This window comes from Primulina huaijiensis, chromosome 5 (assembly GCF_012295235.1).
Source record: "Primulina huaijiensis isolate GDHJ02 chromosome 5, ASM1229523v2, whole genome shotgun sequence".
Taxonomy (NCBI): Eukaryota; Viridiplantae; Streptophyta; class Magnoliopsida; order Lamiales; family Gesneriaceae; genus Primulina; species Primulina huaijiensis.
In genome coordinates, this window is record NC_133310.1 from 492,392 (window position 1) to 512,204 (window position 19,813).

Here is a 19,813-nt window from a genome sequence, read left to right on the forward strand (position 1 = left end):
GAGTCGCCATTGATGTGGAGCCAGAGGTTAGAATGTCTTAAAGTCATTGATGCTGTAATGGTGGCAATTGGCATCACAAAATGTTCAGTGCGTTAGGTTTGGTCAATATTAGGAGTCGCCACTGATGTGTGTAGATCTTATTTAATTTGTCATCTGCACGCGAGCTAGTTCTTGATAGCATAAGGACACTGCTCTAATGCTAGATCCAATGGTCAAAAGCTGATTTAGATATTCGAGATCCACGGGAAAATTAGACCCTTTGGTATGGACGAATTAAAAGATTGTTGATTTGCCTTTCATTTGACAGCAGGAACATTATGCCCATTAAATTGTTGGCAGAAGAACTAAGTATTTGGTCCCCGTCCCCTCCCCCACCACCCTCCATTTATAGCCGTATAAAATCTCATACTTTTGTTGTTACACGGTTATGTCTTTTTTCTTTTTGGTGAAAGATCGTACAATATTTAAATAAACGATCTTATAGTATCTATATCTTTATTGTGACAAAGTAAGATTGTGCCTACTTAATTTTTAAAATCATATACATTTTATTCAAATAGCCAGAATATTATCAGACTTTTGAACCCTTTTTGCCTAAATCTCCCACTCACTTAATTTGTGAGTGTTCTTTTCCTATTTTTTTTCATTTTCTTAAGCTTTTTTCATCCAGATATTTTACTAGTTCTAAAGTCTTATAAGATGTTTAAATAAGCTTAAGTAACTAATCCAGTTTCTGCTAAAACCAGATAGGGGGATTCACTAGGTTTACTACTTCTATGTGACAAATAGGTGAAGCATAATAGAATGTAGAGATGCATGTTTCTTTCAAGTGCATTGTACTTGTTTTGGCAGACTTGGATAATCGGATGTGATATCATCTTTGCTACGTGTCAATTCAGGGCGTGAAGACATGCGTGGAAGAAGTTGGAATCGGATTTATGATGTCTCCAAATTATCACCCAGCAATGAAGACTTTTGCTCCTGTGAGGAGAAAACTTGGAGTGAAAACAATATTTAATATCCTAGGTCCTATGTTAAATCCAGCACATGTATCCTACTCTGTCATCGGAGTCTATAAAGAAGGCATGGTATGTATTATCTGAAAAATGGAGTTCTGCACCATGAGTAACAGTTTTGATACCTACTTGTCCATCATTTCCCTCTTGATAGGATTTTAGAGAAAAAAATCCACAGCACCTACATTCTTGTTGTGATATGTCAAAAATATTTCCTTTAAATGCCATCACCGTGATTCATGGTGTTCTGATAGGTCAGTAAGATGGCTAAAGCATTACAACGATATGGCATGAAAAGAGCATTGGTTGTTCATTCCGAGGGATTGGATGAAATGAGTCCACTCGGTAAGATCCTATCTTGTTTAGATCAAGGAACTCTGGTTGTGTCCATCACAAACCCTTTCTTCAATTCTGGCTTCGCTTGATTAAATTTGACTACTTGGAACAGGTCCTGGGGTGGTGCTTGATATTTCACCCAAAAAAATCGAGCAGTTCTCTTTTGATCCATGTAAGAACTGAATCTGTTTAATGTTATCAGCATGTGATATCTTATACTCACCACATGATGAGCTCCTTTTTGGTGTGAATTCGGGAGTCTTTCTCTGGAGAATATTCAATCGAAGTCCATTTTGTTTATGCAGTAAATTTTGGCATTCCTCGCTGCACATTAGAAGATTTGAAAGGGGGAGGACCAAAATATAATGCTGATGTGCTAAGGCGTGTGCTCGCTGGTGAGAAAGGAGCTATTGCCGATGCACTTGTAAGTTTCTTAAATGCATTGTTTGCAGTAATTATTAGACAAATTCTTGATGTTTTCCGTCTTTTTTTGGAAGAGTGGGTTGCACTTGTCCCAACACTTTCTGTTCAAAGCCGTCAAACCATCAGTTACCTTTACATGAACTGACTATGTCTGAACACAACAGCACGAGAAATCCATCTAAATACTCTTAACACTACAGTGTGGTATACATTGAATCAGGTGTTAAATGCAGCAGCAGCAATATTTCTGAGCGGGATCGTCTGCACCTTGGCTGAAGGGATATATCGAGCCCGCGAAGTTCATCAATCCGGGAAAGCTCTGGAGGTTCTTGATTGCTGGATCAACGTCTCAAATGTAAGTTTAGTTACTTAAAAAATAATAATACCTAGTGGTCCTCACTTCCTTAATCCATATAAAAATGTAAAATTTCCACAGAAGGTGAAAAGGCCTAAAATAGTTGCCGCCTGACTGCTGATGAGCTTGAATTCGAAATGTGGAGTAAAGAGAGGAGAGTTTAAAGTCGGATTATGTTTGTCGTAGACTTCGCAAAAATGAAAATATGTAATGGTACGAGAAGTTTCTAATGAGATATAATTGTAAAATATATAGTTGTTCTTTTTTCACATTTCGTACCTTGACATATTCCTTTTATATATTTTTTATTGGTATAAAAAACATTAAATGTGGTTAAAAGAAACATTAAATATATATATTACAATGATATCTTAATTTTCTTGATGGGTTTTTTATTTTCCAAATATATCTTGTTTCAATATTGATATCCTTAAAAGTGAAAACAACCATAACGTGTATGCAATGCCCATTTTTTTGAAATCTATGTATAAGTAGTTCGAGGGTGCAGCTTTGAGCGTTGTAATTACAATACTTGGCAATAATCTAGATTAAATATTTAAAATGAGAAATTTAAAATTATTAAGTTAAATAATTACATTGTGTATTATAAAATATCAATTTATAGATGATATTAAAATACATATTAGAATTTTATAGCACACGAACGTTTGAAACAAATTTTAACCTCAAATAATTAAAAAAAAACGAATCTAAATCTCTTTTTATCTCTTCTGTAACCCGTAACCCTTAACTTCATATTTCTCAAACCCTTATCACCATTTTTGCCACCGGTTGCGGAAAATTAAAAAGGAGCACATATTCAGAAAAGCCATGACAAGAGTTACGTTTTGATATCGATATTGAAGGGTTTCTTGAAATTTTTCGACGAACCGTCGCCCCTTTCACACTCGAAATTGCCGCCCACAGCAACTTAAAACTCAAAATTTATTGAGATGTTTTGTTCTCTATATCTTAAGTTAATTATTGGAATTTATTGCAAGCTAATAAAATAATGAAATTCGAATATTGCAATTTTTTTTTATATAAAATGCAAAGTTTGGGAATTTTAGAAGATTAGCCGCAAAGCTAAAAAGAATATTTACGACAAATTAAAATATATCATATTGATCACGTCTCTGATTGAGATCTAATTATATTTCTTTTGAGATTCGTTATATATATATGATATGATATTGTGTAATGGAGATTTTTGTTACCTCGATTCGGTTTGACTTAGGTAGTTGCTGTCTTCGAGGCTGGACATATCCCAGACACAGTCCGTTGAGTCGTGGACCAGCTCGAACATATCATGTATTATTGTGGATATCGATCATCTAACTCCTAACATCTTGATATATTGCACATATTCACGCATGACATCATTGCATTTCTATGTCATATGTTGTAGTTTCTGACTCTCGAGAAGTGGCTGACGTGTATTTTGTATGTGGACATGACATGTGATACAAGTGGTTCGACCTCATGTGCTTGAGATGAAACATCAGGAAGTACCAGAGCTTTTGAGAGTGGGTTCAGTTGTATGTAGGCACTGCGTAGTGTTGTCGTCTCTCAGATATTAAAGGTATATATTTTGAGGGTTGTATTATGTTATTTTCGAGCCTTGTCGGCTCTATGACATTTTTGGTTTGTATATGTCATGATCGTGTCTGGTCGATATTTGTTTATGTTGTTGTGTTTATTGATGACATATATTTTTATTTTGAATATTTGATTTTTTTGTATGTCCTATTTACGGATAGATCAGACAGAAAATTTTATAGGTCAAAACAAATTTTTTTAACTCATTTTTTCATTATTTACTGATTAATTATGATCATGTTTATGATAAGTATAACGGGTTTCACAGGTTTCAATTATTTTTATTTATGAAGTCTTTGTTATATTATTATTATTTTGTAACTAAGTTATCAAAATTGTTTTGCGCGTATTGTTCTAAATGAATGAGGATCTAAAACGAAAAGTTTGTGAAAGGGGGAATAAGTGTGTTCCTTAACACTCGTGTGAAATACCCAACTTCCGAGGATGCAAGGATCTCTTTTCTTTTTTTTTTTTTTATAATTTGTATTGTTGTTCAAATTTTATTTAATTTGATAAATCATTATTTTAATTTTTACATGTTTTTATATTTTTTCGAACAAAATGATATTTGATGATTTTGTAATTAATCACGTTATTTATATAAAGAGTAAAAAAATATTTTTACTATCAATTTAATTTTTTATTATATAAAATATGGACTTGCTTTATAACAAACTTATATAAAAGAGAGAATTAAAGTAGAAGTAGTGGAATTTTTTTTATCACCAAAAAATAATGAAATGAGACAGAGATCTTTAAAATGTCGATCATCTTTATTTTGTCGATTGTTTATTATTTGAAGCATGCAACAATGTTAGATCCTCGACTTCAGCTCGATTTCGGTCAATGCGGGGAAAACAGAGCAAAAAACGTTTCGCAATTCAACGAGAACTATATCGAGGCCATTGCATTTATGCCAGATGGAATTATGGAAATCAAATTTTCCAGGGGACAAGCGGGCTTTTACACCCTGATCGCGTGTTTGTTTTGGCTCAATGCATGGAGGATTTGTCGAGAGAAGAATGCGAATATTGCTTTACGTCCATCAATAAGCAGATTCCGGGCTGCCTTCCTCATAACTGCCCCCGTATTTTCTATGATGGTTGCTTCTATGCTTCATAAGGGTTGAAAACTATAGCTTTTTTCATGAATCGTTATCAAAACAAGGTTCTGAGGTGATTTCAAGATTACCCTTTATTGTTGTCGCATTTTCGAAGGAATTGTGAAGCTGAACGTTACCATATTCTGTCATGTTTATGTATGGATGATGTCAAATAGTTCAAATGGCCTAGTTTTGCTTCCAGTTCCTGTTGTTTTCCTCTTCTTTCATGATCTGATTATGATTAATTTCCAACTTTCCTTGCATATCATCCCTAAAGACGAGATGTAGCGATGCCAAGGACAGCAGTGGTCGGACTTTCAAGAATCTTGTGACAAGAATGATGGATAAGTTAGTGCAGAAGGCACCGGAAAACCGAGGTTATGCACTAGTGCAAAAAACATCAGATGACTTAATACCGGCATACGGAATGGCAAATTGCTGAAGAACTGTGAGTCAAAGTTCACGCAGTGAATGCCTCACAAGTCCTAGCATAGGAATCTAAAAATGGTTGCCCTAGATTGAAGCACGAGTTCTGCACGTCGGTTGCTATTTACATTACTCGGATTCTGAGTTTGTTAATGAGCCAGAATCGTCCTCAAGTAAAGGTCAGTTATGCTCAGTTTAGATATTGCTCTGGTTTCCATTTATGACATCAAAAGCACTAATGCATCAAATTTTATATGCAGATGCTGTTTTCTTTCTTTCAGCAATTATCGGCTCGGCTGGGATATGCCTCACAGCAATTCTCCTAGGATACTTTTTGTCTACAACTGTCTATACGGAGCAATTCACACTACACGGGAAACAACAAAATGGTATGCTGCATTTTATGTTTGATTTTTTTGCTGGCACTATATCTCTTCGTTATTTTTAAGCTATAACAATGTCAAACAAATTTAGCCTGTAAAATTCTCGAAGAATCTTGTGCTCTAAAGACATGCAGGTGGTATCAGATGTCATCAACAGAATCTTGCAATGCAAGTATTCAACATTAGAAAAAGCTACAGAAAAACTTCAATGACTCCCACGAGATTGGCCAAGGAGGATTTGGTGAAGTATTTAAGGTGTATATTTTTCTGCATTACACTTCGCACTTGCAAATAGGCAAACGGTTTTATTAACTAATTTCCTCTGTTTCCCTGAGGTATTAGGGTACCTTACAAGATGGCCGAGAAATCACCATAAAACATATGTTTCTAACAGAGAACACTCAAAATCAAGAAATAAGCAATGAGATAGACATTATAGGACAAGCCCATCATCCAACTTTGGTTCGGTTTCTTGGTTATTGCTTCACATATACTAATGGATACCTTGTCTATGAATACCTTCCAAACAAAAGCCTGGACCTCATACTATTCGGTAAGCCAAACAGGATTATATGATATTCACTCAATATCTCCTTTGCAAAAAATAAGGTTATTTTTCTTTATATTGATTAATCTGACCTTGCTTGTGATGCAAATGGAAGAAATATCCACAGGAACTGCAGAAGGTCTTCAATATATGCACGAAGATTGCCATGTCCAAATCATGCACAGAGATATAAAAGTGAGTAATATCTTGTTAGACATGAAGCTAATGCCAAAACCGTGGATTTCAGTCTAGGAAGATTCGATTCAACAGATCAAATAGGAGTCCCTGCCATTGCAGGCACACTGTAAGCCTTTTATTTTCCCCTTTAACTTACTTCTCATTTGAATTGACTTGTTACATCTGTCTTTGCAGCGGATACATGGCTCCCGAATACCTCTTCGAAGGCGATTAACTGAGAAAGTAGACGTGTATAGCAACGGAGTTCTTGTACTCGAAATAGTAAGTGGCGAACGGAACAACAATTATCAGCATGATGACAGTCTAGACACGCTTGTCACCGTGGTGATAAGCGTGTCTAGAGCATGAAAAAAAACTTCTTTAACATATGATTTTGTTTATTTACAAGGGTACTTGGACAATAATCATGAAAGCATGGAAGCATTATCAAATGGACAAGGTGGCAAGTGTAACAGATCCAATGCTTGGCATTGAAGATTCGAGTGACGTCCAAAGAATTGTTGAGATTGCTTTGTTGTGTAATCAAGAATCGCATGATTTACGTCCAACAATGGCGAGAGTGGTCGAGTTTCTTACCAAAAAGGATTTGATTTCGCCTGCTCCATCCAGGCCTTCCTTCGTTTAAGAATCTTGAATTCATCTTTATGGGCTTCTTAATTATATGAATCTTAAACCCGTTTGGGTTATGTCACGAAGGCAAAGGTTGAACATTTTTGTTAGGATTTTGGTCTTTTTAAGGCATTGATACATTTGTGATCGAGAATACACTACTCCATCAATTTTAATCCCGTGTATGCTCTCGATCAACTGATAGAAGCCACTCATTCCGATCTCATTACTTTCAATCCTCACCAACAAGAGAATTATAAGAAAATTAAATATGTATGAAATTTTTTATTTCTGGTGCTTATGAAATTTTGAAATTTTATATCACTAACTTACATTAAAATATCGCGGATAACTTATAGCTAATTTGACACATAAATCTCAACCAAAATCTCAAGTTTCAGACCATATTTTATATTTGAAATTCAATTATAGTAAACTTATATCGAAAAAATAAGCTTATATTAAAATATTAATACCACCTTTCTAGTTGATTTAATCATCCTTTGTATTTTTTAAAGATATTCATTAATCATGAGTCCAGCTTCATGACTTTTAAATTTATGTAATAATTATATAAGTCTGATCAGGNAAGAGCATGATTGGGCCTAGTGCTGTATAATATGAATGATTGACTTTGAGAAGTTTCAAACTTTTCCATACTTTCTATATTTATTACTTCTATTAGAAGATTTATTCTACTTTATATTTGTAATATTTCTTCCATTTTTTCAACGATCTTCTAGATTTCATGAGTTTGCATGATTAAAATTCAAATTAAAAAAAACATAGAGTGAATTTCAAGAAATATTTATTATTTGGAAAGTGGATCACAAGAAGTTGACAGCTCTACTAGTTTTCTTCTCTTTTTCTTTTATCGTTTCACTTTTTATTTTATTTTTGGTCAACTTTCGACCAAATTGATATAAATGAAGTCTATTCGTCCAATCGTGCGTTGATCCAGGAGACAAGGTCCAGTTAAGCGGCTATATTTTGACTATTCCAATTGGACTCACCCTCGTTTACCTTTTCAATTCTCTATATGCTTCGTTTTTTTTTTTTAAAAAAAGGTTTATTTACGAAATTGGATACATATATATATATATATATATATGTATAATTTTAATAAATGGCATAATAAAATTTATAATATTTAAATATATGATATTTCATTTAATCAATTTATATATATATGCCTCACTGATTCATCATCATCCTCTCCGGTGGGAAAAAAGAAGAGGAACAGAACAGAACTCAAATGTCCACTGGATTCATCACTCGCCTCCGCTGGCTGTTTCAGATTCTACAGTGATCACGAAACAGATAAAAATTTCTATATGAGTTCAAGAATCCAAAATTTTACCATCTTAGCATGGATCATCATCTTCATCTTCTTCAGCCAGGCTCCACCTTTTTCTTTGTCCGATCCCAGAATTTTCGAAGCTGGGTTGCTCTGTGGAAAACCGCCGCCGGTGCCGAACAGCAGCTATATTCCTGTCTTCGTGGAAGAAATGCGATCGCTCTCGCAGCGTGTCACGGCGGATGACTGGGGGAATTACACGGTGCACTCCGCCGATTTTTCGATATACAGCCTTGCTCAGTGTCACAGTGATTTGTCTCACGATGATTGCCTTCAGTGCTACGCCGCCAGCCGCACACGCCTTCCCCGCTGCCTGCCTTCAGCTTCCGGCCGCATATTTCTGGACGGGTGCTTCCTGCGATATGATAACTACAGTTTTTTCGATGAAAGAACCGACCCCGTTTGGGATAAGGTGAATTGCAACAGCACCGTGGGGGTGGGGGCTGATGTGGAATTCGGGAAGAATGTGGCGGAGCTGATGGATAATCTAACTGCTGCTGCGGTTGCGAATAGGGGGCACGCGGCGGATGGGATTAAGGGTGTGTTTGGATTGGCGGAGTGCTGGAAGACTTTGACTGGGGATGGATGTAGCGAGTGTTTGGCGAAGGCGAATAGAGAAGTGAAAACTTGTCTGCCGAGCAGGGAAGGCAGAGCTTTGAATGCTGGTTGCTATTTGAGGTATTCCACGGTCAAGTTTTTCTCTAATCAATCCGAGGATTCAAATCGAAACTCCGGTGAGTTTGATGCAATTCTTTTAACGGGTTGTTGGAATTAAGCCGGTTCTTGGTTTTTTTATTTTGTTTGAGTCTATTTTTTGTGCATATGGAAATGGAATCCATTCATTGGCGGCATGATTCTGTATGCGCCTTTAGCTTCGGTTCTGCGATAATTTAGTGATCTTCTACGTGTTTTGATGCAATCGATATACAATGTAATAGATGCTTTTGTGTCCCTTTTCTTATTTTTTCGTTGTATTTTGATTGCATGATCGAATTTTTTGCATTTCCATGCTTTGTCATTCAACTTTGGATGGCTCATTAATCTGATTACAAGGTTGAATGTTGGTGACATTTCGTACCATATTACAGCGACCCTTTTTATTCTGTTCATTTTCCTCGTGCTGTTGATTCATTCTCATGAAAATTTCTTATTGTTTTTTATTTTTATTTTTCTAGGAGTCACTAAAACAGGGACTTCAATAGCGATTGCTTTGTCTGTGGCATTCTTCTGCATGCTTTCTCTATTTGCTGGTTATGCATCCTATGGAAGATGGAGAAGACGAAAACAAAGTAATATACATTGTCCATAAAGATTGATAAATTTCAGTTTTTCTTTTATGTAATCGATAGAAAATTTATTTCACCATTTAAAATCCTTGCAGAACGTAGTAATCTTGGACGGATTTCATATTCCTACAACAAATCGAATTTGAATTTCAAATATGAAACGTTGGAGAGGGCGACAAACTATTTCGACAGTTCAAGAAAACTAGGCCAAGGAGGGGCTGGCTCAGTGTACAAGGGAACCCTTTCGAATGGCCAAACGATAGCCGTGAAAAGGTTGTTTTTTAGCACCAGGCAGTGGGTAGATGAGTTCTTCAATGAGATAAATTTGATCAGTGGAGTTGAACACAAGAACCTTGTGAAGCTTCTGGGCTGTAGCATTGAGGGCCCTGAGAGTTTGCTGGTTTACGAATTTGTACCCAATAAAAGCCTCGAAGAATGCATCAGAAACAAGGCCAAGATTCTGAATTGGAAGGAACGATTCAATATAATTGTCGGAACTGCTGAGGGGATAGCTTTCCTTCATGGTGGTTGCTCATCCAGAATCATTCACAGGGACATAAAGAGCAGCAACATCCTTCTTGATGAAAATTTTAATCCCAAAATCGCTGATTTTGGTCTTGCTCGATGTTTTGCAGCTGATAAAACTCATCTAAGCACAGGAATCGCGGGCACATTGTAAGAAACTTTCTTCTAAATCCGAATGTTTTGAGCATTCAAGTTCTCTCGATTTTAAGAAGTTGTTTTGACAGGGGATACATGGCTCCCGAGTATCTTGTAAAAGGACAGCTTACCGAGAAAGCCGATGTCTATAGCTTCGGGGTGTTGGTTCTTGAAATTGTGTGCGGCAGGAAGAACAATGCATTTGAGGAGGATTCCGGGTCCCTTCTAAAGACTGTAAAATCTCATGGCTCGAAACATTTTTCTTCGATCTTACAATGTTAATTATTAAATATTTTCTTGTTCTGGCATTAGGTTTGGAAACTCTACAAGACAAATAGATTAACAGAAGTAGTGGATCCTCTTCTAAAAGGTGATTTTCCATCAATGGAGATCTCAAAAGTGCTGAAAATCGGGCTTCTGTGCACGCAGGCTTCTGTCGCTCAGAGGCCTTCGATGGAGGAAGTCGTTCGAATGCTTGTGAACGAAAACTGCGAAATTCCCGAGCCAAATCAACCACCATTTTTAAACAGTATGGTTTCGGCAGACTCTGGTCAGTTATCATACAGCACAAACAGTTCATCATCAAACACAGTTAAAAAACTCGGAGACCGGTACTCATCAGCAGAGTCATCGAGTATACAGAGTTGTGATCTATAAGCGTATATATCCAAACTACGAATGAAGTTTTGTAAAGGGATACAATTGTAAGAGCTAGTTTTTGTGTGCAAAGTTAATATCTGTACAAATCTTGTATTAGATTTCGAAAATGCGTAGAGAATTGTAGGAAAGATAATTTTGAATTCAGAGATTTGTATTTGATGTAAAAAAAAGTATCATTTGACAACATGGGAGCACCAGAGATTGCTATTGTGACACGGCCTTCAATTTTATAAAAGTTCATGAGGTCCCTCTTCTTTGTCTCTCACGTAGTTGAACCTATTATTTCATGTGTTACTATCACCACAAATTCTTAGGAAAAACTTCATGCATCATGCTCAGGGAGACTCACATTTTGCAGCAAATCAGGAACATAGCTCAGTTCGAGACCACCAAGTTCAAGTACGAATGCCTCTGAATCGCTGAGGATCACGGTCCACTCTCCAGTTTCTGGATTCATTTCCCAAACATCCCTCGCAAACTCATTGGTTTTATAAAGGATAAATTACAGCCCATTTTTTGAATTGAGGCATAGAAAACCAACTAATAGTTTCCCTCTCTACATTCAACGTCAAAACAAAGTTTTGCCAATCCAGTGTGCATAGCCTTCGGTAACTAATGACACAGATCTCCTATTAACTGCGAGACGAATGTCCTATGTCAATATGCCGCCAAACTCTATCAACTACAATAGTTAGCACTGCGATTTGGACCATATGGTTTCTTACCGCACGCATACACCACTTCATACTCCACAGAAGCCTCAATTATCTCACTGGAATTTGGAGGAAGTATAGCCCGCTGTTTTGTCAAGGGATTAGTAATAATAATAATAATAATAATAATAATAATAACAACATAATAAATATCCGAGTCTCTGAATCAGGGACCACTGCTAAACCATTACAGCTAGTCCATATTAGATATTCAAATCCATAGTCAAACTTACATATCTCGAGACAACTTCGTCACATTTCCACATAAATCACATTGCGATGTTGTCGTCTTACCTTGTAATTATCATTAAGAGCCGGATACAACTCCTGGATTATAATTCCAGGAGTAGAATTCCGAATATGGTGTTGGATGAAATCTTTGGTACGGATCATATTTACATCAGAAAGTATATAACTAATACGAAACATTATTATGATTTTTTTCACTAAATTACAAAAATAAATGAATAGATTTGAAATTTATACACGCAACCTAAAAGAATTTAGAAAAACATTTCTTGAAGAAGACATCTCCTTTGTCTCTTCCTCGCACCCCTCTTGCAGCAATGACAAATGGACACCTGTGTAGATATACAGAAGAACCATACTCATTATATAAATTCTCCTCCTTTTTCTCCTTAAATTCAACAAAAAAGTAGTAGCAAAATAACTTGCAACCGTAATCCCAGAAAATATTTTTACCCACATTCTCAAATTGTCGCAAAATAAGATGTCGCTTCAGAAATTTTGGATATTTTCAGAGAAAAAAGGAAAACGGGAGAGAGACTTCACAAGTAAAAACATCAACTGAACACACTCTACAATCTCTAAAATTATAGGAATTTTGCACAAAAGATTAAAACTTGGACAAGATAAAGCTGAATATAAAAACAACAAAACACAAAAGCCGTCATCTTTACCGCAGTCTTTGGTTCTCTGGTGAACGGGGGAAGATTTATCATCCGACAGTTTTATTTTAATTATTAAAAACCTTTTTTGAACGAAAATTATTTAAAACTGTATGCTGCCGCATGTATTTATATAAGTGACGTTTGATACGTATTTGTTTAATTTTTTAATTTAATTTTTATTTAAATGATAGTATATATAATAAAAAATTTTGTTATAATTTTAAATTAATGAATTAAAAAAGGAAGAAAACAAAAACATGAACCATAATTGAATTGAGAATGAAAGATTGGGGTTATATGGTTTGGTAAAAAAGAGACCAAATTTGATCTTAATCCAACATATCTTAGATTGATACGTAATTTAATGATAATATCTTAGATTTTGTTTAAGATATGACATGAGAAAAAAACACTTAATTTGGAGAATTAATATATATGTAATCGACTCTACAATATTCAATAACGATTATAATATGTTTTGTCATCTCAAAGTATGCTTGATGTGTGTTATTATGATACACGCGTAATTAAATTATTTTAAGTAGTTAAATGTTAAATATAGACTAAATTAAATTCGGAGAAAATTTATACCTTTATCTTAGGAGAATAAGTGGGACAAAATCTATTTGTGTACTAATTTCCAAAGATTGATTTCATTTTCATACGTTTAATAAAAATATTTTTTAAAAATGTAACCTTTGGGAAACCATGATTTATCTCAAGTTTTATTTCTGATATACATTTATATATGTTATATTATATATAGACTACCATCTATAATTAAATGTATTGAGCTAATTGATATCACATCATTATACTTATTCTATTATTTTTATTAATGTTATTAATAATCCCTAGTTTGATTTGATTTATTATTTAATAAAACCGATAAATCTGATTTAGTTCGAACTTTTATAAAAACGAACCGAACCGGCACTTCACACCGCTGATGAAAATCATTCATTTAGCTTTATTCTCTATTGCTATATATTGAATAAACGGGAAATTGACCTTCAATCCCCAGCCGTCGTTTTTTTTTGTGTTCAGTCTCTGAGTATTTTTTTAGTACCACATTTTCACATGAAGTGTACCACAATTTGTATGACATAATATCACAATTTTGTGGGTATGGAGTGAACCCAAAGAAATGTTTTGATTGGAGATTTTTCACCAACTTCCCCAAGAATAAAACATTTTGTTTTAGATAATTTTTAATTTTATTACCACCTAAGTTTATGAATAAAACAGTACTATTCAGCTATAAAGTATTAAATAAGTCATAACAGTAATTGTTTCAACAACTTTTTTTCCATGCATTTACAAATTCTGCTCCAAGAAAAAAATTACTTGCTTGGAGTTGAAACGAAGATTATCTAACAACACCACATTTTGGAAAGAGTTATTTATACATGATTGAAGCTTTTAAATAACACGGGGATTTTATATATTAGGAGATGGAGATGAAAAAAGTATTGTCCGACCCTTATCTCTATTTAACATGTATCAGCGGCCAATCTAAATCTGCTCTTAGCTAGAGAAACTAGTTCCTTCCATGATGATTTATCAAAGTGAACAACTTCCTTGCGCCACGACAAAGGCAAGATCCACCAACCACCCAAAACCCCGATCAGCACAAGTTTTTCGTCTTTCATTTCAACTCTAGCGAGACATAAGAAAGTGTAATCTTCAACTTCTACAGTCTTTAATTGCGGAGGCTGAAAAATACAGTGGAGGAAGATGTAAAAAGAACCAAACAAAGAACTTGTATTTTTGTATCTTCTTAACTCCAGTCTCCAAATTTGACACTGAATTCAGTAAGAGAATGCACAAGGACAGAGTATTGCACAGCAATAATTGAGAAAATTCCATAAATGGAGCAAGAAAATCACCTTGAATCTGTACAAGAAGGGTTGTCGGCCAATAATCTGGTGCCGCAACTGAAAAGATTAATATCAAAAAGGGAAAAACGAGGTGGAAGCTATGAAATTATGAAACCCGAATATTTAGAGAAACTACTCATAACATTTCACAATCTTTTCGTAAACTACAGAGTTTCAGTAATTCTATATATGACAGAAAGATGGATTTCGAGAAATATGGTGAAGTATTTCCTAAACATGCACAATTCCATACAGGCAACCAATGGAGAAAAAGCTAATTACCCGATCAACAACTAAATAAACCGAGGAAGGGTATGGCTTTGTGGTTAGAAAGACAAGAGTAACTTTAGCCACAAGGAAGACAGGGTGACTCTGTCCCCAATTCAGCCACAAATTTAAAATCAGGAAAAACGGCACTAGCAATTTCCGAATCAAAGCAATAATCCCATCAACTTTTTCGCAAGAAGGCGAATCCGTTGAAATCGTTTGAGGAAAATCAGCCAGTGGATGGAAACCTACAAAATGAGAAACAAAATTTCACTCGCTCATGCCAACCACAAAGCAAGTAACAACCACTTTCAAAGTACATGAAAACAATACATTTACCAGAAAACTTGCTACTCACCTTCCAAACAATAAGAAATCCTTGGCCAAAGGACAATTGATCCAAGAACACCACACACAACCGTATTTCGAACCGAAAACCTGCATTCTGTGAGCAAAACCAACAGTTACAGAATTTCAATAGATGACTGTAATTCAACAATGGTTTGACCCCTTTATCCACAAAGAAAAACCTTCAATAGCGAAGTACATTGATCTCGTTGGTTGTCCAATATGGTGATAGAACAAATTAACACAGTCAAGAACAAATGGAAGCTCCACTAAAACTTGAATTCACCTGAGTCCCACACTTTCTGAGCGTATTCAAATGATTTCCGCAACGCAACCAATTTGAAGCTAGATTTGGTCAGGGAACACAGCTCCGGAGAGTTTGTAGCTTCCAATTTTATCCACGCCTTGAAAAAATCCGATTTCCCGAAACCTGACAACAGAAATAAGACAGTGATCAGTGTATTCATTTGACTGGGGTGAGCATAGAGAGGAGTATATGCCTGTTGATTGGGAAGGGGACTAACGAGGACTTGTTCCCACGGAAGAGGACGAAACAGCCGCAGCGACAGGAGCCCTAAACGGCCGGAGAAATCTGACGGCGAACATTTTTCAGTGACGTATGTATTTCTAAACACGCTTTTTCTCAGAATAAATCGGTATTCTCTTTTCCTTTCACACGCTTTATAAGAAACGGATTTAAGAAATTGGATAGGGGGAACACGCTGAAGAGACCAAAATATCTTGGCCCCATTGTCAAGTTTAAGTATCTAGTGAAACAGCACCTGCCTCCACAAGCAAGGAAAAAATGGCATCCTCTTTTGTATCTCATCTCCAATTATCTATGTCAAATCCTTTGTGAAGCGATCACCGACCATATTTCAAGAAGGGCATCTGGAGGTAATATGTTGAAACATTAATACGGTTCCTTCCGTGGTGAATTAATAGCTAAAGTTGCGTTCTTTGCTGTGAATATTACCTAAAAAATGGGATTTAGTTTATGGTTTTGTATCGGTAGGAGACAAAGATCAGTTGTGGCTAGATTTGGTCGGAACCCGCTAGAAGAAAGCAAGAATCACTATGAATTGCTTGCAGTTTCTGTTGACTCGAGTGCTCAAGAACTCAAGGATGCTTACAGGAGACTGCAAAAGAAATATCATCCGGATATAGCAGGGGAACAAGTGCCTTATGTGCATCCCATATCATGTTCTTGAATCTTGATTTCACTGTAAGAAGTTTAATTAATTAAGATTAAGTTTCAGGGTCATGAGAACACACTGATAGTTAACAAAGCCTACAAAATTTTAACGAGCAATGTACTGAGGAAAGATTATGATGCATCCGTTGGTCGAACGGGATTCGAGGTTGATAGGAGTGCTTCTGGCAGCGTTTGGCGAGGGCCCTTGCAACATCATGCTCCATTCGTGGACGAAAATGCTGGCATAGGTTGGTAACGTTTGAACGATGTTTTGTTTCAAAGAAACCAAGATTTTGATGTTGGTTTTATCTTTTACTATCGACAATTCAAGAACGAAACTGTAGCTTGGTGTGGATTTATTGAAATGAAATGTGAATTTCTAGGCTGCAGAGAATGCGATGCACCACGCTGGTAACACGTTCGTGATGGATGAAAGTTTTGGAACTACGGGTGTTAAAGTTCAATATGGAGATGATAATGGAAGAATTGAGTATCCATGATCAGACAATTTTATTCTTCCGTATGTCTGAATCAAATTCCCCTACAATTGCCTCTGCTGACCATTCTTACTTGGTTGTAGAAATCATGGCTCTTCATAGGATCTCCCCAGAGGCAGATCCAGCAGCGAGCGAGGTTGGGGTTGCTGCCTGCCCTCGCAAACCTGAAAAATTTTGAAATTCTTAGGAATAATTTTTTCTAAACCCAAAGGTTCTCAGGTTTGAGGGGGCAGGCAGCAATTATTTTTTTCTAAAACCTAAGATTTTGTCTCATCTCGCCCTTCCTCTCCCAGATTCATGGATACAATTTATCTGAGGTGAGTCCAACGAGGTTGAAAATGGCAGTCCCTCCTCAGAGTCTGAAAGTAAAATAAATCGTCCCCAGTCCATGAACTAGTTCATGTGTAAACAGATCGTGCAATCTGAATCCATTAGTGGATGAATATTAAGAACATATTTTTTCCAGAGTGTCTGACTTAAACTGTATCAAGAACACCCATGAATATCTCGAAAAAGCATCGAACAATGTAAGAAAATACTTAGCACCTTCATTATTGGCAGTGCGATAATGACCTATATGTCCATGTGGGCAAGATGGAAACTATGTGGGGAATTGTGTCTCTCGACAGATGGCAACACAGCTCTAGTTTGCTTGGCTATTGGACAGATTTTGCAGTGTTATGAGTCTATTTTGTGCAATAAAAGGCAAGCATTGTAATCGAGCAACAGACGTGTGGTCAAATCTTTTATGCCAAAGATCAATATTATCATTGGGATAAGAAGAAACATTACAAGTTGTTAATTGTTTGGATAAAGGAATAACTAGATTACATGATGAATCATTCAATTAAGTCTTGGAATCATTCAATTAAGTCTTGGGAGCAGCAAGTGATGAAGGATTGACAAGATAATACGAGCCATCTTTAAATCTATCAAGAGTTCCTTAACCAAACAGAAGGTTGGATAAAACACAACACTGGTTGTGCTTGGTAAACTGGGAACAAGGACTCGTAAGCTTGAAAATTCCATGGATGATTTGAAGGAGTCTGTTGGGAACAACCTTGGGATCATCGATGAGAAACTGAGACGAATGGGCAATATTCTTAGAGAGGTACTCCTTTTCCTTTTTATGTACACTTTTAAGTGGCAATAGGTAAGGTTTATCATCAACTTATTCTATGACACCTAATCTTGGAGACAACATGTTCATTTCTTTTTCAGCTTTATAGTCATTTGGCCATGTTAGTTTCTGACTTACCTGGACTAAATTTTACTGAATTGATACGTTAAATCATAAATGACATTAACTTATGCAATATAGAGTACACTTTTGTTCACTTTCTCAATTGTGTACTTATTTCAAACTATGCAAAGAACGTTTACCTACTATTACACATACATGAAATTAATCAAAGATATTTTTCATCCAATCTTGCTTTATTCTGAAAATCAATTTTTTGTAAAAATAATCAAATGAATTGGAGAGTTGGTTCTACTTTTGGTTACGGGTACATTACAATTTTCAATTTATTACATGATATCTAAGTGAAAAGTGTCTTGTGGGTGAGCTTGGCCTAACCCTTCCCTTTTTGCATGTTAAAAAATTCTTGATTAATTTTATGCAACTCTTTATGGTTATTGTAATATGTCTGCAGGTGCAAACTGGTGTACAAGTGATAAGTGATGAACAAGCAAGAGTAGGTGAACTACCAGTTGCTAATTTGCAGTCTCCAAATTCGGAAAAAGTCCGAAAGCCAAAACCTTGCACATGCTGAACTGACCCAGCCAGTTGCATCTGCTAACCAGCAGTTCTAAACAGTTTCTCTTACACTGCCACCTCCAAGCCTCCCTCCACCCAATGCTCCACCACCACAACAACATAACTTAAGAGTTTCATGTTCAGTTTCCTAACCAGTACTCACAAAACCAAACTACTTCTGTTCCTCGGCAAGAATCTTACTTTCCTCCATCTGACCAGACTCCCCAACAACAGTATCAAGTACCAACACCTCCCCAGCAGCACCAGCATCAGCTTCTCGCACCTCTACCACAACATATAAATCAGCCACCTCCACCACAACACCAACATCAGCCACCACCTTCTCAACCACATTACTCTCAACCACCTCCGCCGCAGCACCAACACTCCTGAACCTCACTCTCTGCCACATTCACCTCCTCATCTGCATCCCCCATTCTCGGCAATTAACACATCCCTACCCCAGCCACAATTGAGTCATCACTCCGAAGAAATGCTGTATGGACCTCCTCAAACTTATCCATCTGGCATTCGCCCACCACTTTCTCATCCCTCTGTTGAAGTTCCTCCCCCCTCGACAATTATATACTCCTACCCCAAATGTTTATGAGCCTCGATCTAGCAGGTATTCCAGGATATTCTCATTCATTTGGTTGGTCAATCAGCAGGTCATGTCGAACATATCCTTACAACAGCTCACCATCACAGTATGGTAGTTACACGCCAAGGAAACCACAACAATTTCCTTCCAACGATGGTGGACTTGGTGGTGGAAGTGGTTATCCGCAGCTACCTACTGCTCGAATATTACCTCAAGCAATTCCTACAGCCTTAATGTTGGTGGTGGGTCGGGGTCTGGCAGCTCTGGGAACAAGGTTCCTATTGATGATGTGGTTGGGAAAGTGACCCACATAGGATTTCCAATAGACCAAGTGAGGGCCACAGTCCGGGAAATTGACAGAGTATGGACAATCAGTAGATTTAAACGTGAATGGACAAGTGATGAATGACACTGAAGGCCAAGCTCCTCGGGCGTGGTTTGGCCGGTGACAGATTCTGCTGCTTCATGCGGGTGTAGAGTTTTGAATTCACTTGTTTGAAAAGACAAACTCGCGCTACGTTTCTTCTTGTGTTTAATTTGCTATTTTTCAGTGTATTTATGATATTACTTTATCTACATTTGAGCATCACGAGTAGTCGATTTGGCGTTTTTTACTAAATTTATTCTTTACTAGCTCAAATTTATTCATCCCTATGCTAAAGCTCATCGATTTGGTTTGCCGCAA

General features: G+C 36.5%; 4 protein-coding genes and 1 long non-coding RNA gene across 15 annotated transcripts; 4 read left to right on the forward strand and 1 right to left on the reverse strand.

Annotated features, from left to right (window-relative positions):
- The first annotated feature begins 6 nt into the window (after positions 1-6).
- On the forward strand, positions 7-2,397 carry LOC140976095 (anthranilate phosphoribosyltransferase, chloroplastic-like). The gene is made up of 7 exons (XM_073439977.1): positions 7-26; positions 900-1,088; positions 1,271-1,361; positions 1,465-1,524; positions 1,658-1,776; positions 1,996-2,130; positions 2,212-2,397. The coding sequence occupies exons 2-7, from the start codon at positions 939-941 to the stop codon at positions 2,242-2,244; spliced, it is 588 nt and encodes a 195-aa protein (XP_073296078.1). The 5' UTR covers positions 7-26; positions 900-938; the 3' UTR covers positions 2,245-2,397.
- Positions 2,398-4,448: 2,051 nt separating this feature from the next.
- On the forward strand, positions 4,449-7,229 carry LOC140976096 (cysteine-rich receptor-like protein kinase 46). Of its 6 annotated transcripts, XM_073439981.1 has the most exons (7): positions 4,449-5,436; positions 5,518-5,646; positions 5,775-5,895; positions 5,983-6,193; positions 6,303-6,382; positions 6,560-6,646; positions 6,774-7,229. In XM_073439981.1, the coding sequence occupies exons 4-7, from the start codon at positions 6,022-6,024 to the stop codon at positions 7,008-7,010; spliced, it is 576 nt and encodes a 191-aa protein (XP_073296082.1). In that variant the 5' UTR covers positions 4,449-5,436; positions 5,518-5,646; positions 5,775-5,895; positions 5,983-6,021; the 3' UTR covers positions 7,011-7,229. The 6 variants fall into 6 exon arrangements, 4 of the variants coding, with proteins under 4 accessions (XP_073296082.1, XP_073296080.1, XP_073296079.1 ...); XM_073439979.1 differs by having other exon boundaries at positions 5,518-5,895; XM_073439978.1 differs by having other exon boundaries at positions 5,775-6,193.
- Positions 7,230-8,187: 958 nt separating this feature from the next.
- LOC140976089 (cysteine-rich receptor-like protein kinase 42) lies at positions 8,188-11,170 on the forward strand. 2 transcript variants are annotated; one of them, XM_073439973.1, is made up of 5 exons: positions 8,188-9,085; positions 9,527-9,640; positions 9,733-10,312; positions 10,387-10,531; positions 10,610-11,170. In XM_073439973.1, the coding sequence occupies exons 1-5, from the start codon at positions 8,329-8,331 to the stop codon at positions 10,952-10,954; spliced, it is 1,941 nt and encodes a 646-aa protein (XP_073296074.1). In that variant the 5' UTR covers positions 8,188-8,328; the 3' UTR covers positions 10,955-11,170. The 2 variants fall into 2 exon arrangements, with proteins under 2 accessions (XP_073296074.1, XP_073296075.1); XM_073439974.1 differs by lacking the exon at positions 9,527-9,640.
- Positions 11,171-13,856: 2,686 nt separating this feature from the next.
- Positions 13,857-15,810, reverse strand: LOC140976098 (uncharacterized). Of its 3 annotated transcripts, none has more exons than XM_073439986.1 (6): positions 15,601-15,810; positions 15,363-15,506; positions 15,087-15,173; positions 14,744-14,976; positions 14,471-14,512; positions 13,857-14,296 (listed from the first exon to the last, which is right to left on the reverse strand). In XM_073439986.1, exons 1-6 carry the CDS (start codon positions 15,680-15,682, stop codon positions 14,075-14,077), a joined length of 810 nt encoding a protein of 269 aa, XP_073296087.1. In that variant the 5' UTR covers positions 15,683-15,810; the 3' UTR covers positions 13,857-14,074. The 3 variants fall into 3 exon arrangements, with proteins under 3 accessions (XP_073296087.1, XP_073296086.1, XP_073296088.1); XM_073439985.1 differs by having other exon boundaries at positions 13,858-14,296; positions 14,471-14,518; XM_073439987.1 differs by having other exon boundaries at positions 13,859-14,296; positions 14,471-14,506.
- Positions 15,811-15,820: 10 nt separating this feature from the next.
- LOC140976099 (uncharacterized) lies at positions 15,821-19,747 on the forward strand. 3 transcript variants are annotated; one of them, XR_012175162.1, is made up of 4 exons: positions 15,821-15,973; positions 16,092-16,569; positions 16,655-17,879; positions 18,424-19,747. It is a non-coding gene; the product is annotated as an uncharacterized lncRNA (long non-coding RNA). The 3 variants fall into 3 exon arrangements; XR_012175163.1 differs by having other exon boundaries at positions 15,822-15,973; positions 16,092-16,519; XR_012175161.1 differs by having other exon boundaries at positions 16,092-17,879.
- The last annotated feature ends 66 nt before the right edge of the window (positions 19,748-19,813 follow it).